At 41.0% G+C, this 17427-nt stretch overlaps 1 protein-coding gene across 9 annotated transcripts in view; it reads right to left on the bottom strand.

Moving 5' to 3' along the window:
• LOC122886466 (microtubule cross-linking factor 1) overlaps positions 1 to 17427 on the bottom strand; it is a 71165-nt gene that overhangs the window by 25320 nt on the left and 28418 nt on the right. For 8 of the 9 annotated variants that reach the window (XR_006380357.1, XR_006380358.1, XM_044218704.1 and 5 more), the window contains exons 4-8: positions 11407 to 11466; positions 9332 to 10717; positions 5187 to 5333; positions 1687 to 1788; positions 613 to 837 (exon numbers count right to left, since the gene is read on the bottom strand). Coding sequence is in view for 7 of the 9 variants with exons in the window: in XM_044218704.1 (XP_044074639.1) it covers positions 613 to 837; positions 1687 to 1788; positions 5187 to 5333; positions 9332 to 10717; positions 11407 to 11466 (1920 nt within the window). In the remaining 2 variants the exon portion in view is untranslated. The remainder of the gene's footprint in view (positions 1 to 612; positions 838 to 1686; positions 1789 to 5186; positions 5334 to 9331; positions 10718 to 11406; positions 11467 to 17427) is intronic. The other variant, XM_044218703.1, reaches the window with a different exon arrangement.

The following is a 17427-nucleotide window of genomic DNA, read 5'->3' as shown; positions in this document are numbered from 1 at the left end:
CTTGAGGACTAATCAGGAACGAATATATTTTATTTTACTGTTTCTAAATGTGAGCACTGCAAAGCACTTTGAAACTGCAACTGTGATAAAGGGCTTTAAAAATAAACTTGAGAAAATGTTCTGTTGGGATTCAATGTCAAGTCAAGGAGGTGTGGTAAACATCCAGTAAGGTACATGTTGGCTCCTCACTGCTGCACCATCTGTAGGCGCAAATTAGGTTTCATGACTCGATACTGCATGAATAAACTGATGAGTCAGGACAGAGTCAAGAGAAATTTAATTAATTTATATAGAATTACATAAAAAGTGCCCAACCGAAGATTAAAGAAAAAGTAAGCAACGTTACCCATCAAAGCAAAGTGATGTGTATTATGTTTATGACAACCACAAACGTAGTTTGTTTAGTATAAACAGGAAGAATTGGTGGACAGTGTAAACAGTGATACTGAGCACAGCTGAGAAAATATAAGTAATTACAAGAACTCAATCTCCATCAACAGAAAATTCAGGGAAGATGCAGGGAAACACAGCGCACAATCAAGTAATTAGGAAATGCCTAAATGTGCCTCTGACCCAACCAACAAATCCAACCCAACTTATCAAACCTCTCACCTCCGGATGCACAGTCTCCTCTTCGGAGTCGTCCTTGCGGCCAAGCCTCCAGTGCATTAGGATCCACCTGAGCTTCATGTAGAAGATGATGGTGTTGCGTCTGAAGAGGCGGACCTCTTGTTGCAGTCCGGCTCTCTCCTGAGTCCAGGGCACGTCATGACTCTGAAGTCCCTGCAGCTCCAGGCCTCCACGCTGGGCCTCCAGACGCAAACGCTCGTCTTCCGGCTGTAGAAGGGATCAGGCAAAAGATTGGTTCACATAGTCAATAAACGGTTTAATTCAACACTGTCACATTCAAATACTCTTTAATGGTAAGTAAGTAAGTGGCATGTGAGTATCCAGTCATTTTTCTTCATAAGTTTGGATATGCAGCCTCACACAATTTTTGAGTCTTTTTGTTTGAGAGGGACTTTACCAGATGTTTATCTCTCATCATTTAAAAAATAACTACATTTTCTGATAATTTGGTCCAAAAAATGTCAGAAAATAGAAAATGCCAATTCAATCACGATTTGCCCAAATTGAGATATTCACATTGCTTTTTTTGTCTGACCAACCAAAACCCCAAAGATATTTAGTTTCATTTCAGATGATTTAAAAAAAAAAAAACTAGGAAAATATTTACATTTGAGAAGCAAGAACCTGAGAATTTTTGGCATTTTTACGCTTTAAAAAATGAATTAATAGACTAATTGCTTCAGCTCTAAATGATGCTGTATGTTTTTGTTTGATTAAAATGATCACTTTGTAAGAGTAGTCATGTTCATATTTTAAATATCATGTTTACGTAAATGAAGTCAGGTTGGCATGTTAAAAAGGGTGATTTAGTGGAAACTGCATGTTTCACACTGAAGACAGCGTGACGTCAATCTTAGTCTAAAACAAAATGCAGGTACGGATATTAAAGCTGGAATCCAAAACTTTCATCCCTCTTCAGTGGAGACAGTTAATTAAAATTATGTTCAAACTTCAGCAAAGATAGCAGAGCAAGTGAAGTGTGATACCAGTGTTCTTATGCTCATGTTCATAATCTAAAAGCATTCAAACATGGCGTGACTGACTGCATTATTGTACCTGAGGCAGACAAATCACAGCCTCCCGTTCCTCCGTCGCCGCTCTCAGCCTTCGTTCATGATCCAGACGAAACTGGATGTCAGAAGCAGGCATGTCCCGGAGCTGAACCCACAACAGCACAGCACACAGTTACTTTACACTCTGTATAAACTACATCACATATTGATATCTCACTATCATTCTGTTTGTTTCTCTGTAAAGCTATATTTGATTGTCAAACAAAATCACAGGATTTGTGTATGAGATGATTACACTTGATTGTGTTTGCTCTCTTCAATTTCCACTGAAAAACCTCAAATGAGATCTGACTTTCACACAAGTAGAAACCCATTAAACCTTCTTCTGCAACGTCTCAGGAAATGACTACAATTTAATGCTGCACATTTTGAGCTGGACTATGTATTTCTTCATCTAGCAGCTTCAAAGCTTTTTGATCAAACCTCAAACGAAAGTATAGAGATCTTTAAGTATTAGTCTGACATTTTGGGAAATATGCTCATTCACTTTCTTGCTGAAAGTAAGAAGATCAATAGCAGTCTCATGTCTGTCCGCTAAATGTGAAGTTCCAGTTGGTTATCTTAGCTTAGCATAAAAGCTGGAAACAGATGGAAACAGCTAGCCTGGCTCTGTCCAAAGGTACATTTTTTTTTTTTTAAATCTGACTACTAGCACCTCTAAAAACTAAAGTGTAAAAAACGACTTTCTGGAGTCTTGACGTCACCGTGAGGTTGCCGGGCAAACAGTTGAGACTCCAGGAAGTCACTGCTCCCTGCAAAGAAATAATCCAGCACATAATCCCCCATAAGACTGCAACTTGTCTTTTTCCACTTTTGTACGGATTAAACAAACAAGACACAACATGTTTAGTTAGTGAGCTTTAGAGGTGCTGGTAGGCAGATTATTTTTTACCTTTGGACAGAGTAAGACTAAGCTAGCTGTTTCCCTCTGTTGCCAGTCTTTATGCTAAGCTAAGCTAAGCAGCTGTTAGCTGTAATTTCATATTTACCGTAGAGATATGAGAGTTGTATAGATCTTTTCATCTAACTCTCAACAAGAAAGCGAATAAGTTCCCAAAATGTCAAACTATTTCTAACTCACTGGCTACCATTTTTTTGAATTATCAAAATGTTACTTTAGGCTCGTGACTAGAAACTGTGATGGGCAAAATGATACTGTCACTGTATAAATACTGTATTTTACAACAGGGAATGTCCTCTCCTAGAGCAGCATGACACTGACAAAACATCTGACGAGTTCATTATTGCTCATAGCTTCATATAAATCATGGTTTCAATCACCAAAATAAAACTAAACATTAATAAAATGTTATTAGTTGCCTTGTGACAGGTATTGTTTCCAAAAATGCACTTTAAAAAATAATTCATAAAATCTCATATGCCAAATACAGCAATCACAATAGGAACTGAATGCATGTGAGGTTTTATTTTTTTTTTACTACAGGTGAAAAAAATGCTCATAGGGAAATGAGATGCTTATGTTTATAGTTTTAAATGTAATGATTTTTCTTCAGTCTTAAACTCGTTTACAAGACATCCCTGTCTGTCCTCAAAGTGCAGACTCGGACAATTTGGAAATTGCAGCGGTTTATAATGCAATTTCTTTATTCTATCCTGTGTGCATGCGTTCGCTGTACCCTCCAACAGTAAGTTGAGCTGTTCAGTGTGTACTGACCCTGGATCACCTCCCTGTCAGCCCAATGTCAAATGCAAATCACACAGGCCTACAGTGCAGTGCTAATCCTGCCATATCCAAGCCGCTTTCCCATTCATTCATTTCACCTCACAGATTACGCTGCGGCAGAAAGCACAGGGACACAAAGAAATCCACACGAATGTGCTATAACTTTAACTGTAATAGTAATGTGTCACATCACCGCTGCCAGCACTCTGCATTACATAACAGCGGGCAATTTCTCTATGAACACAAGCATGAGGCAGCGATTATGAATCCCAGTGCCCTGCAATTACACAGCCGGTTTATTAAACAGCCGAGTCACTGAAGGATTTAACATATCTGAGCTGATGTGTGTGGCAGCAGCGTTACCACTCGCCTCTTTGATTGCGCTCTTTGATTTTCTCAGTGTGTGTGTTTAAAGTGTATTGTGACACTTCTGTGTAAGCTGCACTTTTACATACTCTATGTTTAATTTGCTGAGTCGAGTCATGACAGTGTAGCCGGTAGTGATGAACCGGTGCCAGAGGGCATCACTACAGAGTGCCCTGTGTGCAGACTCAGCCGTGATACAATGAGTGCATACATACGTCTAACAAGTCAATATAGTGGAGCTGTGCATGGCTGCTGTCTCAAACTAATTTAGAGGGCAACAAACTGTCTACCAGCAGATACATTTCTACAAATTTGGAGCGATAAATTAGCTAAAATTTCAGAACTTTCTGTTAATTTTGGAGTACTACAGTATGCGATGTACTTTCTACTTGTTTCTTTAAAGGAGTAAATCAATCACAAAATGTCCAGGGGCAAATGGAACGAATTTAAAAAGCAATTAGAAAAGGTTAAACCAAAAGAGTAAAAAAAAAAAAAAAAAAAAAGATCAGTGGCTGTAGGAGTGGATATTTAGTGTGAAAGTAGAGTGAGTGAATGAAGTGAAATCGTGTTCAGCATCAAAAAGTGACTGTGGCTGGAGTGTCACTAGACATGCTGGACTGAGCGGCCTTCTGATCATAATAAACCCTTTTTGTAAATTTGATCCCCTGTATTTCAAAATTAGCCAAATTTATAGTTTATAGTGCTCAGAAACACATTATATATTTTAGCTGAGATGTGAGAAAGCTCCCTATGTAAAGAACATAACTTTCAGAATTGACTTCAAATGGATATTTACGGAAGTACAGTAGATAAACTTGTTACACTTTGGTGAAGTAATCAGAGATTTTTAAAAAAAATCTTTTTTCATTTTTTCTTTGTCTCCAGTAAATAAACTGTAAAGTCAAACTCCTCAGAAATGGCCTATACCTGTAAATGTTATCAATTGCTTCACTGTAGGGCAAGTTAGTCTTTCTTGCCATGGTGCACTGCTTCCCAGGCCAACAGACACTCCAAAAACAAACCCCAGAAGCACCCAAAATATGTCTTTTTCATTAAAATGACCCTCATTCTGTACCAGCATTTACTCTCTTTCATTTTAGGTTTGACCATGATGCCATGACTATAGATTATTTTCATTCATATATTTGCCTGCATGTCTCCTATGTCAATTATACAAAATCAATCTATTACATTAAATTAAAACATTTGGAGCATCTATTGGCCCTGCAGAAATGTATTTCACAACAGCTCTCAAGAAAGAACTAGTTGCTCTACAGAGAAGAAACCAAATCAGATTTGTCTTTGAATCAATTTAAACGATTAGGAAATAAAGTCCAGTTCGAGTGAAGGCCCGTGTAAGGGGCTCATGGTGGAGCAAGTGTCAACTCAGTCCTACAGGTGGAAGGGAGATGGAGGAGGGAGGAGGCACTGACCTCTGCTCTTAAAGCCAGGGGCCTGTGGTACCTAGTGAGTCCCGTGGCTCCCCTGCTCTGGGCCTGGCCCCCACCCTGGCTCTGGCTCTGGGGCTCCACTCCTCGCTCCTGTCCTAGACGCCACTCCAGCTCATCCCTCTGACCGGACTGTGAGTGACGTGGGGTGGGGAAGGGGAGGGAAGGGGGTGGACGGTGGGTGTAAGGGGTTAGGGGGATGGGTGACAGGTGCAGGGTACGGGGGGTGCAGATAGTGGTGGTATTGGGGGAGATGTGTGAGGTGAATTGTGGACAAAACAGACAGAAGACAACAAGCGGGGTGAGGGGACGAGGAAAGAAAGCGGGCGGGGGGAACAAACAAAAATAAAACAGAAAATGGGTAAAGAATAAAAGCAGGGGGGAATTAACTAACAGACTACACGGTGTGGAGAAAAACAAACGGACTAGAGTACGAAGAAAAGCGCAAAGAGAAAGACCAACTTAAAGATGACGGCGTATGAGAGAGATGAGAAGAGAACGAGAATGAGGATGAACAAAATCATGGGCTGAAACATCTGGCAGGAACACAAAGAGGAACAAAGAGAGGGAATCGGGGGGGGGGGGAAGAATGCAAAACACTTGTTATGAAGCGCATGCAATGAGGGATACATGAGTCCAAACCAACAGCTGAGAGATACCACGGCAAACTGCAGAGCGGGAGCTAAAGGTTTTCAACACATGCCGGTGCACAGCCGTGTGTGTTGGAGAAGCAGTCAACTAAGGAAAGTTGCGTCTTAAACCTGTACGATGCACATTGTTTTCAGACATTACAGCATTTAAAATACACTGGAGGCATCGAGCTTTAAGACAGCGCCATGCTGGTTGCCCCCCTTTTGCAGCAGTGCCCACATTTTATTTCTCTAATTTTTTTTTATTCTTCCTATCTAGCAGGGACTTTGTGCTACTGTGCCAAATAAATATCTCCAGAAGTGTATAGCATTCACCAAAGGAAAAGGGTTGGAGACATATTCTCATAATTAAGACTTCCATATCTTGTAATTATGACTTAGCATCTCGAAATTATTAGAAACTATTATCTCGTATATACAATACTTTTATCTCATAATAAAATAACGTGAGCACAAGTTGATGAGTTTTGTCATCATTACGAGATGCTAAGTCATATTTACGAGATACAGAAGTCATTGCGATTGTAATAAGTGTGCAAGATTCTTTGGTTTCTTCATGATCAGCATTTTGTAATTATGCGAAGAGTTTTGCCATAATTACGCGGTACGGAAGTCATAATTTCCAGAACATCTTTCCATCACTACAAGATAAGACGAATATCTTGTAATTACAAGATCTTTAGCTCATAATTATCTTGTAAAGATCTCATAATCACATTTTACCGAATTCTACCTGATGGTCTGAAGGCCTGGGTACTGAAACATCATGACAGTGAGTGACCGTGCGCGGGATTTTTTGGTTGACTCACCATCTGCATCTTATAATTTACGAGATAAGAAAAAACATTTCCACTTCACGAGATAATTATGAGATCAAAATCTTGTAATTACGACATACAGATCTTGTTATTATGAGGTAAACATAATAAAATTATGGGACTCTAAAGTAATAATTGCAAGAAAACATCTCAATTTTATTTCTGTGGTGAATGCACTTCTGTACATATCTTCATTTAAAAAATCTATTATATATACATTCACAGTATACCCGACGCTTTGCTGCTGCAGTGACAATTTTTGCTCTGTAGTCCTTTACATTTAAAACTCCACGATTCTACAACTTTGATCATCTTCAACAACTCTCATATTTCTTTGAACAGGTGTGAGTTGTTAGTACAGTGGTTAGCTTTGACTAAACCACCCAGCTTCACCCAGACTAACCAGCGAGTCCTACAGGCAGAGGAGCAAAGCAGAAACAAGTCATTGGATAGGATGAGTATGGAGGCAGCTTCAGTGTATTATCTCTACAAAGCAGATTGGGTTCTTGAAGTGAGAAATGTTTGAGGAGCTGTTTGTTTTATTCCATACGACAGTCTGGCTGATTAGAAAAGACATTCAAGATGTCTGCCTGATCATGCAGCACAGAGATAATGAACCTGCTTTGGAAGAGTACACAGTATGTTGACATGTTGACTGAGCTGCAGTAAAACAAGGACAGAAAGCAGGATGCCAGCCAATGAGGTTCTTCCACAGGCAACTCACACAGCGCCGTGCAACTCTGCTTTAGACTGTTTTTTTTATTGAACAGAGGTTATTTTAGACAGTGCACACATTTTTATGGTTTGTCTCCTTGGTAACACCAATCCCACGTGCCTCTGTGTGTGTGCGCGTGATGATATGTTGTGCAAACATAATAGCTACACCATTTATATGCCGTAATGAGTCATACAAATGACAGCATGGTGTAGCAAAGCTGTAAAGAGAAAAATATTAACTAAACTTCATCATGCAACAATTCACTATGTCAGGAAAAGCTTTTAATTGAGCCAAATGGAAGAAGCTGCCATAAATCCTTTAGCACTTACTCCATTCATACCAAGCACCCTTTCAAGCACTCTCCTAAGCACCCTTGGCCCTGGCTGACTGGAAGCAGGGCAGCTGCAGACAGTGAGTGCAGGGAGAAAGAGGCAAGCAGGGCTGCTGGCTATGAGGATGTGCATGGAGATGCAGATGTGAATGTGGCAGCAGCAGGAAGCGATGGTGGTGGCGGTGGGTCAGGGGAGGGGTGGCGGTGGTGCCAGTGTGGTAGAGCTGGGTGGCTCATGTTGGAGCGGGGGTCGTGTTACGTCACCCTGTGCTGGCATCAGAGGTCTGGGGGTCTAAAGAGTCTCTAAACGTCTATTTCCTCTTGAGGCTTCAAATGATAGGTTCGGATTTTTTCAAGTCTAACCTGTCTCATGATGGTCTAATCCCAGCTCACTTTCCCTATAAGTGGGTGACCAATCCAACGATTGGTGAATTCGCCTCACAAAGATAGGAAAAGCCAACACTGAAGGATTGCTATGAACATTTGTCCACCACAAGCCAGTTATCCCTGTGGTAACTCTTCTGACACCTGCTGCTTAAAAACCAAAAAGTAGAAGGATCATCCATACTAAAAATCAAGATCAAGCAAGCTTTTGCTCTTCTGCTCCACGGGAGGTTTCTGTCCTCCCTGAACTCACCTTAGGACACCTGTGTTACCATTTGATAAGTGTACCGCCCCAGTCAAACTCCCCACGTGTTGTAGCGTGACTCCACTGTAAGAAACGGGGGACAAATCCCACAGTCTTCGCTCTCTGCAAAAATGCATTCTTAAGTTTAGTTAAGTTAATGTGTGGCTTCAGCAGAGTTAGCTGAATTAAGTTGGTAACTTTGGCCTGGTAAGACATATCCCTCCACCGCATCTCAGCAAGTAAACACCCATAACTCTCTTACCATACATATGGGCATGTGAATATTGTATTACGATAGACTTGAAAAACTCCGAACCTATCCTGGTTAACCCAAGATATGTTTGCCTACAACTTAATGAGATTCCCATTGACAGGCATGGCTGTGGATAGTATTTGATCTGCCAAAGATGTACGGCACTGCCACTGTCTTTAATTAGAGCTGATTTTTTGCACACAGTGCTGACTTAGGCTCTCATTTTGTTTATTTTGGACTTAAATGCTCTACTAATGACTGCACACTTAGGGCCATTTAAATCAAACCTAAATTAATTCTCACATTTACAAATACACCAGTGGGTTTTCTCATGGCTATCTATATATCTGGATTCTGACTGCTATTTAACATGATTTTGCATACTAAATGTTTTTGTCTACTGCTGTTTTGAAGCAATGAAGCCATCTGGTGTGATATTGTCTTTTTGTCAGCCTTTTTTTCCTGCGACAACCAGGTGGGATGCTAATCAATGTCCTTATACAAGATTTTAGAAAGCTTCTTGTTTGCAACGGTCTTAAGAAAATGTAAAGTAGTGACTTTTTCCCCATCATGGCTTGCTGCCATACTGGCTGACAGGCCTTCTCCCCTATTATTATTTCTCTTTTTGCAAAAGAACAAAGCAGCCACAGAAAGAAAACATCTAAATGTACTGAGAGACGTTATCTTAAAAACAATAGAAAAGGTCACAGGAAGTCTATCCATTGAACTTACCTGGAAGTCCGTCACCAGGTCTCTTCCGAAGGTGCCAATGGGAGAGTCACGGGACATGGAGGTGACTGTGGACAGGAAGCTGCTGGACTCTGTGAGGTTTGGCATGGGTGACAGATCGTCTGTCCTTTCTCTCAGCCCCTCCCCTATATGGTCCAGCTTCTCCATGAAGATGTGTAGCTCAGTGCGGAAAGCCTTCATGCGAGTGTTGATGGTGTCCAGGACTTGAGTGTCTGGTTTGTTTCCAGATGCCGCCCCTCCTTCCAGGCCCTCTCCTGTCGTCACCAGCAGCCTGCCCTCAAAAATCAGACTGTCAGTGTCCGTGATCAGACGATCCACTGTCTTCCCAAGCCTTTCGGCCTCACGTTTCACGTTGGTGAATGACTCCCGTTCTTCCCTCCTGCGGTTGGCCAGTTCAGTGGCGCTGAGCTCACTGCCATCTGAGGGTTTCATGCTTCCGATCCCTGAGGTGGTTGTTTTCTCAAACAGGTCTTCAGAATCACTCTCACCCCCAATAGGGCCCTCCCTCTTGGGGTGGAGGAGAAGAAGTCGCCCTGCCTCCTCGTCCTCAGCGGCTTCTCGCCGGCCTGCATCACTCTCTGCATCGCTGTCACGAGGGCTGCTGGTGTGCAAGCCCAGGTGTGCAGCCAGGTCGCAGCGCTGGACGTTGGACATGAGGACTCGGTTCTCGTACTGCAGCTTCATCACCTTTCCACTCAGCTCATTTATCTGCATCCTGGCTGATTTAAGCTCCTCCATCATCATCCCGCTGCTGGAGCCATTGCCGTTCCCCCCATTACCAGGTTTAAATAATCCTCCCTCACTACCTTCCTCGCCAAGAGGCCCAGAGCTGCTGCTGGGGCCGAACTTGAAGCGATTGAGTTCAGATGTCAGCTGCCTGTTGTGGTCCTCAATCTCTGAGATGGAGCGGCGCAGCAGCTCAGCCTCCTCCTCCACAAACTGTAGATGGCGACGTAGCTCACTTGCCGACTCCAGTGCATCACCACCGTAGGGCGACGAGGGCATGCTGGAGAAGGGTTCCCGCCCAAAGCAGTCTCTTTCATACTGACAGCGGATGTCTTCATTTTCCGCCCGCAGGCTGCGGTTCTCCACTTCCAGCTCCACAATCTTTCTGCCCAGGATGTTAGCCTCCTCCTCCACCAGCTTGAGCCGTAATCGCAGCTCAGCCTCTCGAGTGGTATGAGGACCACCACCAGAGCACTCGGCCAGGGGAAGGGGACTGTCCACGTCCCCGTAAACCGACTTGTACTTCTGCAGCTCCTGCTCCAGTTCGTCCTTCTCCCGGCCCAGCTTTGCCATCTTTTTTCTCATCAGGCTGGACTCCTCCTTGGAAAACTGGAGCTGGCACCTGAGGTCTGCACTGTCCTCCTAACAGGGTGATAGGGATGACATCAACTTTAAAAGGATAAAGCTGGTGATATATTATACTTTTGTTATTGTCAACAAATCGCCTGAAAAGACCAAAACCAACAATGTGTTAGTCTGACTCTCAATACTTTCCAACTTCCCTACCCTGTCTGTGGCACTCAGCCCCCAAGCCCATTCATGAAGATGTAAATCTTAAGAAACGGGTCATGACTGTATAGTTTCATTTTTAAAAAAAAAACTAAATAATTTCCTGAAACAGCTGGTCACTGTAGTCTTTTAGCAAACGTTTCAGACAGGAGTAAATAGTGCATTTGTTTTCAGCAGAAGCGTAATATACATTTGGTGCTCTAGTATGCGGGATTTACTCAAAATAAACTACAGTGTGTGTTCATCATAATGAAGGAACACGTAACCTAGTGCAATGATTTGGCTGATTGATGTGTTTTTGGACAACAATGATGCTTTATGGCACAGAGGAATAAGATATATCAGGCTTTGGCTGTTAATACTTGTTAGTAGAATTCATTGTTAGTTTAGGTCTTTTTATGGGATTTGTTGACAATCCGAAAAATATAGAATATCACCAAACTTATCCTTTAATGGATATATAACATTTTATATATTTATAATATGTTATGATATTGAATTCAGAGGAAAGGGAGAGGACAATATGTTTTGAATTCTTTTACCTGACTCGTGGATTTCTTGTCTTTAAATGTTTCCCTGCTCCCTCGTCTCCTCAGTGCAGTCTGTAAAAGAACAAAGAAAAATGATTTAAAATGTGCAATCATATACATTGAACCTATATTAAAATATTCTTCCAACAATCAGTGGTGCTGCAAGAGGGAAACAGAAAATCATATACACCAACACTCAGCACACAGCTAAAAGCAATAAAAGAGGCTTTGTGAATTCGACAGTGAGGATCTCTGCAGTTTTAAGATGCTATTGATATTTCCATATATCCAGTGTTTATGCAGACATGTGCAAGTCATAGTAATGATGGTACCGCATACAAATGGAACAAATGCTAACATGTACGCCAACTCCCCTAATGTGAAACAGACTCTGCAAAAGGCCAGAAGAACATTAATCTATGTGTACATCTTACATAACATTTCCATCATCAGGTCTCAAAGCTCAGTCTAATAAGGAAGTATTTACTCTAATGCAGATTGCAGATCACATGACATAATTACTGTCTGATTCATGCACATAGCAGTGGTAATAGCCTGTATCAAAGGCCAACATCTGGTTATCATGTCAGTCTTACTGACTGCGAGTGGAGGGGCGGAGTGAATGGACTCTACATGTTGTAAAGTAAATTGTCACTTCAGACAATTCTGCTCAGTATTAAGCTCAGAAAAACTCCAGAGTACAGATTATAAGAATGTTCTGTCATGTCTTTTGATGTATGATGCACAAGGGTGCTTTAGATCCCATTCAGAGCTCAGTGTGACAGACGTCTTATCCCGACTCAGATTCAGTGACACATGGCGCTTCCACAACGCTCTGGGGGGAAGCATCTGCCTGTCCAGTGGTGAAATCTGTAGCTAATACTAGGCATCGCACGCAAAGCCTGGATAAAAACAGAGCCTTCAGCATGCCAGTTTAGTCTTACCGACTAATAAAATCATTCATTTTTTATCAAGTCTGTACTCTTCCTTTCACCATCGGCTGCAGCTCCATAAGACAGACAAGATGGACAAACACCAAGAGATGGAGAGAGGAAAAGAAGACAGGAAAAGGGAGAGGGAGAGATCCCCCTCTATAAATGCAGAGTGCAGAGCTTTCAAGTGTGAACCTTTTTTCCAGGAACAGATTGCTGCCCTGGCAGAGTTATTTAAAGGTTGTGAGGATCAGTTAAACTGGGCTCCTTTCTAGGAAGCATAACTTGATATTAATATTTCCTGATCTCAGGGACGCAATCATATTTCAGTGTACTCCTACAACAACCACAAATCATTTGTGATAAATTTCACTGAGGCTATTTTTTATATACTTTTTTGGATTAATTGTTTAGTCTACATTATAAAATGCCCCCCAAAAAGAAGTGAAAAATGTCCAAGAAAATAGTAAATCGATTATTTGACTAATTGGTTCAGCATAAAATTCTCCTTTGGAGAAGATCAGAGAATATTGACAACATTTTACATCTCTTTTATTTAAAGTATTTGAACTGTTTCATTTCTTTGCTGGTTTATATCCCTTTGTCAAAAGGAAAAGAAGTGATTCCGAGGTGTCATTAAGCTCACTCTAAAATTATTGGCAAAACACAGAGATCCCTTAAACAGATTAATACTGAACAAGTGCTCAAAAGGCACATATGATTATCATAACATCGTGATTGGTTTTCTAAACACAAAGACAGCCTACGTGCCTATCCGTTAATGTGACAGCATTCAATTCAGGCTTGTGCTTTGTTTAAAGTGTTATGGAAATGTTACAAGGTCTGACCTCGTAAGATTGCCATTGTGACTTTTACAGAAAAGTGACTCAGACATGAGACCAGCATGTTAAATTGCCATCAGATTACCGTAAAGGGGTGCATGGCTGAAAGGGGCTAATGACTTGACACAAGTGGAGTTAACAACTTTAAGGTAATCATCATGAATGTGTTTTGGATTAACTGTATGTAAAACAATCAGAAGGAAGTTTGGTTTTACTCCAGAAGACTTGTAAACGGTTGCGGTACAAGAGATAGTCTGTTTACTTGGGTATTGATTGATAAATGCACTTACACTTTTGACATAATGTGGCTTTGTGGTGTTGGATATTGTTGGCCAGCTATGGACTGGCCACAACTATTAACCCTTGTGATCATATTTTGTATTTTTAGATTAGATTTTTGCCTGTTTGTATGTTTTTGTGTTTGTAAACCCACTTTTGCCATTTGAGGGATGAATTAAGTATTTTGAAAAGACTTTTTGATTAGGGAATTTTTCCCCAGTTAAGACCAAAGTCAATGAACAGAATATTATTCATCAGTGTTTCAGCTGCTGCTGTTTAAGAATACAGTGGTCTTCTTCTACTTCTCTCTCATTTTTACTGTGTATAAAGCAAACCCTTCACTGTACAAGCTCTGTTGCCAGCCAAAATAGACCAGTAGGACAGTGTGAATCATTCATGGCCAGACGGATGGAAAGTGTGATTGCTGTTTTGCCCGGAGCAGGGACGGACCTTGACTCAGACGCTGGCTCCGCAACAGGAAGGGAGCGCCTCCTTAGAAACAGCACTTAAACATGAACATAACCATAGTGTGGGCAGTCATAGTTACGGAAAGAGATTTGTGTCTTATATTTTGTGTATGTTTTGTGAACTGAACAGTTCTGTGGCATATTTTACCTTGGATTTTTTGATGATAAATTCCCTGAAGCACTGAATGAAATGTACTGTACACATACAATTTAATTAAGACAGGCTGAAGACAGCTTTCTTTTGTTGCTCAAAAGACTTTCACTACATACTGTACAGTAGTTCTCTGCTAAGGTGTGTTTCATGATCAGAATTTTCTAATTTGCCTTTCATCAACATGTTATTGAAGAAAACACTGAATTTCTGACACACAAAAGAGTTTCAAGCATCTCTGCCTGCCCTCTTACTGCCTTCATCGTCTCTTTTGAAGTTTCTGTGTCTGATCCAAACTCAACCTCTGTGCTGCTGCACTCAAAAGGAGCAATCCACAATGAGCTGAATGCAGATAGGTTGATAGTACATGGAGTTTTTTGCCTAGCATCAATTACATGATGTGTTAGACATGTTGTTTGATCTCGTCACGGAACAAACTGTCTGGTTTTCCCTTCAAAGGAAGGTAAACAGATTTGTTTATTCCATTTATTTAACTTGTCAAATTCAATTTTCTAGGTGTCCTAAATAGTTACATGTCAACATCACAGAGTGATGACACACTGCCGTTGTTTACCTCACACCAAACTGCACCTCTACTCATCTTTTCCTATAATGCCCCCCATTCATCCAGACTGGTTCATATAACCCACTTCAGCCTCAGGAATCCTCTCCAAGACTATAATTGTTATTATTTGATGATGACAGACTGTAAGTCATGGTTTACTCTAGTTATTTATTTACTGGCTATATCAGACGTGTGAATCCACACCCGTCGAGCTCTGCTCCCCTCCCCTCCCCCCTGGTCCAGTCTCAGCTTTGTGTCTGTGTCAGTATCTCCAACACCAGTCGTGGTTTAATTCCCAGCCCTGGTGACAGAGCTAATCTCTCCGGGGAGACAGCGGATTAGACGGCATCTTGTGCAAAGCTCCTCAGAACCACAGACAACTAGGGATTCCTGTTTACTGTATAGAGAAGTCAGTTTGAGACTCGCAGAAACAACAGTGTGATCAGAGAGTAAAAAACACTGATCAATTAAAAAGCAAACTGTGTAAACTCAGTCTGATCTTTAAATATGGGCTACTATTTATTATGATGCTAGAGATATGATTTGAATTTACAGGAAGCAATTCATTCACTGCATTTCAAAAAAATATATACTGACAGATAAAAAGGAACAAAACATTTTCATGCAGTCAGATTAGAGAACTGTTGAGGCATGTTGTGTGCATTTCACTGGAAGCTGTCACCCTGTTTTAACAGTACCTTCAAGTGGGTCGTATTTACATCAATGACTGATGTTGTATTCACAACTTTGTAACTCGAAATGTTCTTAAAACTACAATTTCATGAGCTGTAATATGGCGGAGCTCATGGAAGTTACCTTTTATTAATGACTTCTGTTGTCCACCCTTTTTGTTGATTTTATAAACACAGTGATATTCAGAAAACACCCCAAATCCATATATATCCTTATCCTTAAATAGAACAAGGCAACGTCCATTTTTATTGTCAGTCACTTAACACAAACAGTGCATATGTGTGTCAATTCACTTTTTATTTTTTTCCTTTCTTTCCCTTTAAAAAGAGATTACAAGAGGACTCCATTGATTTAGCATTGCAACATTGTCATACTCACAATGGACAATTAAAAAAAAAGAATCAAAATCTATGCAGCAGAACCAAAAATATCATCTTTTTTATTCCACACGTTCTTCCTTGTCACCTGGCGCCTACATTACCCACAATGCAACTCAACCACCAACAGCCACAGGCTTTATACAGCTCTGTTCCCATATGCAGCAGTACTCCCCAACACCTGTAAACACACTTTGATGTGTAAAATCAGTGGAGTTCCCCTTGAAGATTTGTTATTAACAATAATATTTGTATATATCTATATACGTCACAATATGGTAAATGTATGCAAAATAAAATGCAAAATGATTGAACTGATGTTCAATGTGCTCCACTGTAATGCATTGCATCAAACAAAATGCTTTACACATGTAAAATAAAAAACCTAATAACTAATTTGTTGGTTTTTCATTTCATTTTGCTTGGGATAATTCACTTGGACAATAGAATATCATCACGATACAAGATATGCGATACTATTGAGTTGTTGTCAATAATGCTGAATCGATTTGCCAATTTACAGAAAATAATCTTTTTTAAATTTTTGACTGATCATTTAAGTCTCTTATCAAGCAAAAATACCAAACATTCACTTGTTCCAGCTTTTCAAATGTGAGGATGCTGCTTTTTTTCTATTTTATATAACTGAAAACTGATTATCTTTGTTTTGGACTGTTGGTTGGACAAAAGAAGTCATTTGAAAGTGTCCCTTTGGGCTCTGGGAAATCGTGATGGATATATTTCACTATTTTCTGACATTTTATAGACCAAATGCTTAGTCGAAAAAATGAGCAGATGAATCAATAAAATAATTGTATAGTTGTTAGTTGCAGCCATAATTCCACAACACCACCAGATACTGTGCATGACTACTGGTCCACATATTAGCTCTGTTTGTTGCAAAACTAAAACCCTGATCTGCACACACACACACACACACACACACACACACACACACACACACACACACACACACACACACACACACATTTCCCTGTTCTTTGTGTGACTGCATTTCTTCCACTTAAACACACAATTGCACTTATGCACACCACAGGCACAAACACACAGACATCCCTCTTCATCATCATCTGAATGTGCTGCTCTCACAAGCCTGTTAGCATGGGTTAGTGGCAGTCAGTCATGCAAGCTGGCAGGCAGCTCCAGCTGGTGTGGGAGATGGCTGTAGTACTGGCGCTGCTGGTTTTACTCCCCTGGGTCTCTGCCAGCCTGCAGGATTAGCAGATTGTAGTTACACAGTCGTTACCCTGCTGGAACTGAATGAACCAGGCGCTGTGGGCCCTGACTGAGTGACAGACTGACTTCTAGTCTATATTTTCTCTGGCCTTCTCCTGTACCTCTTTCCTGGATCCACCCATCCCTTTCTACTTGGTCACACTCCCCCTCTCCTTCACTCCCTCCTCCTTTTCTTCTCTCCTCCGTTCTTTCATACACCCGTCCTGACTACTTCTGGCCTCACATATGTCACTGTGACGGACATCTGAAATGTAGGGGGGCTGCTAATAGTGTGTGCGTGTGTGTGTGTGTGTGTGTGTGTGTGTGTGTGTGTGTGTGTGTGTGTGTGTGTGTGTGTGCTCACTAGTCTGTAGTTGTATTCTTCTGAGAGACAGTTATGAACATCAAAGTGAGGTCATTGCAGCCACTGAAAAAGCATCTTCAAAGGCCTCATTTGTGGTAAGGATAACGGTTGAGGGTTAAGTTGAGAA

Source organism: Siniperca chuatsi, linkage group LG13, assembly GCF_020085105.1.
Source record: "Siniperca chuatsi isolate FFG_IHB_CAS linkage group LG13, ASM2008510v1, whole genome shotgun sequence".
Taxonomy (NCBI): Eukaryota; Metazoa; Chordata; class Actinopteri; order Centrarchiformes; family Sinipercidae; genus Siniperca; species Siniperca chuatsi.
Note: the sequence above shows the minus strand (reverse complement) of the source record. Positions and strands in the feature narration are given on the sequence as shown.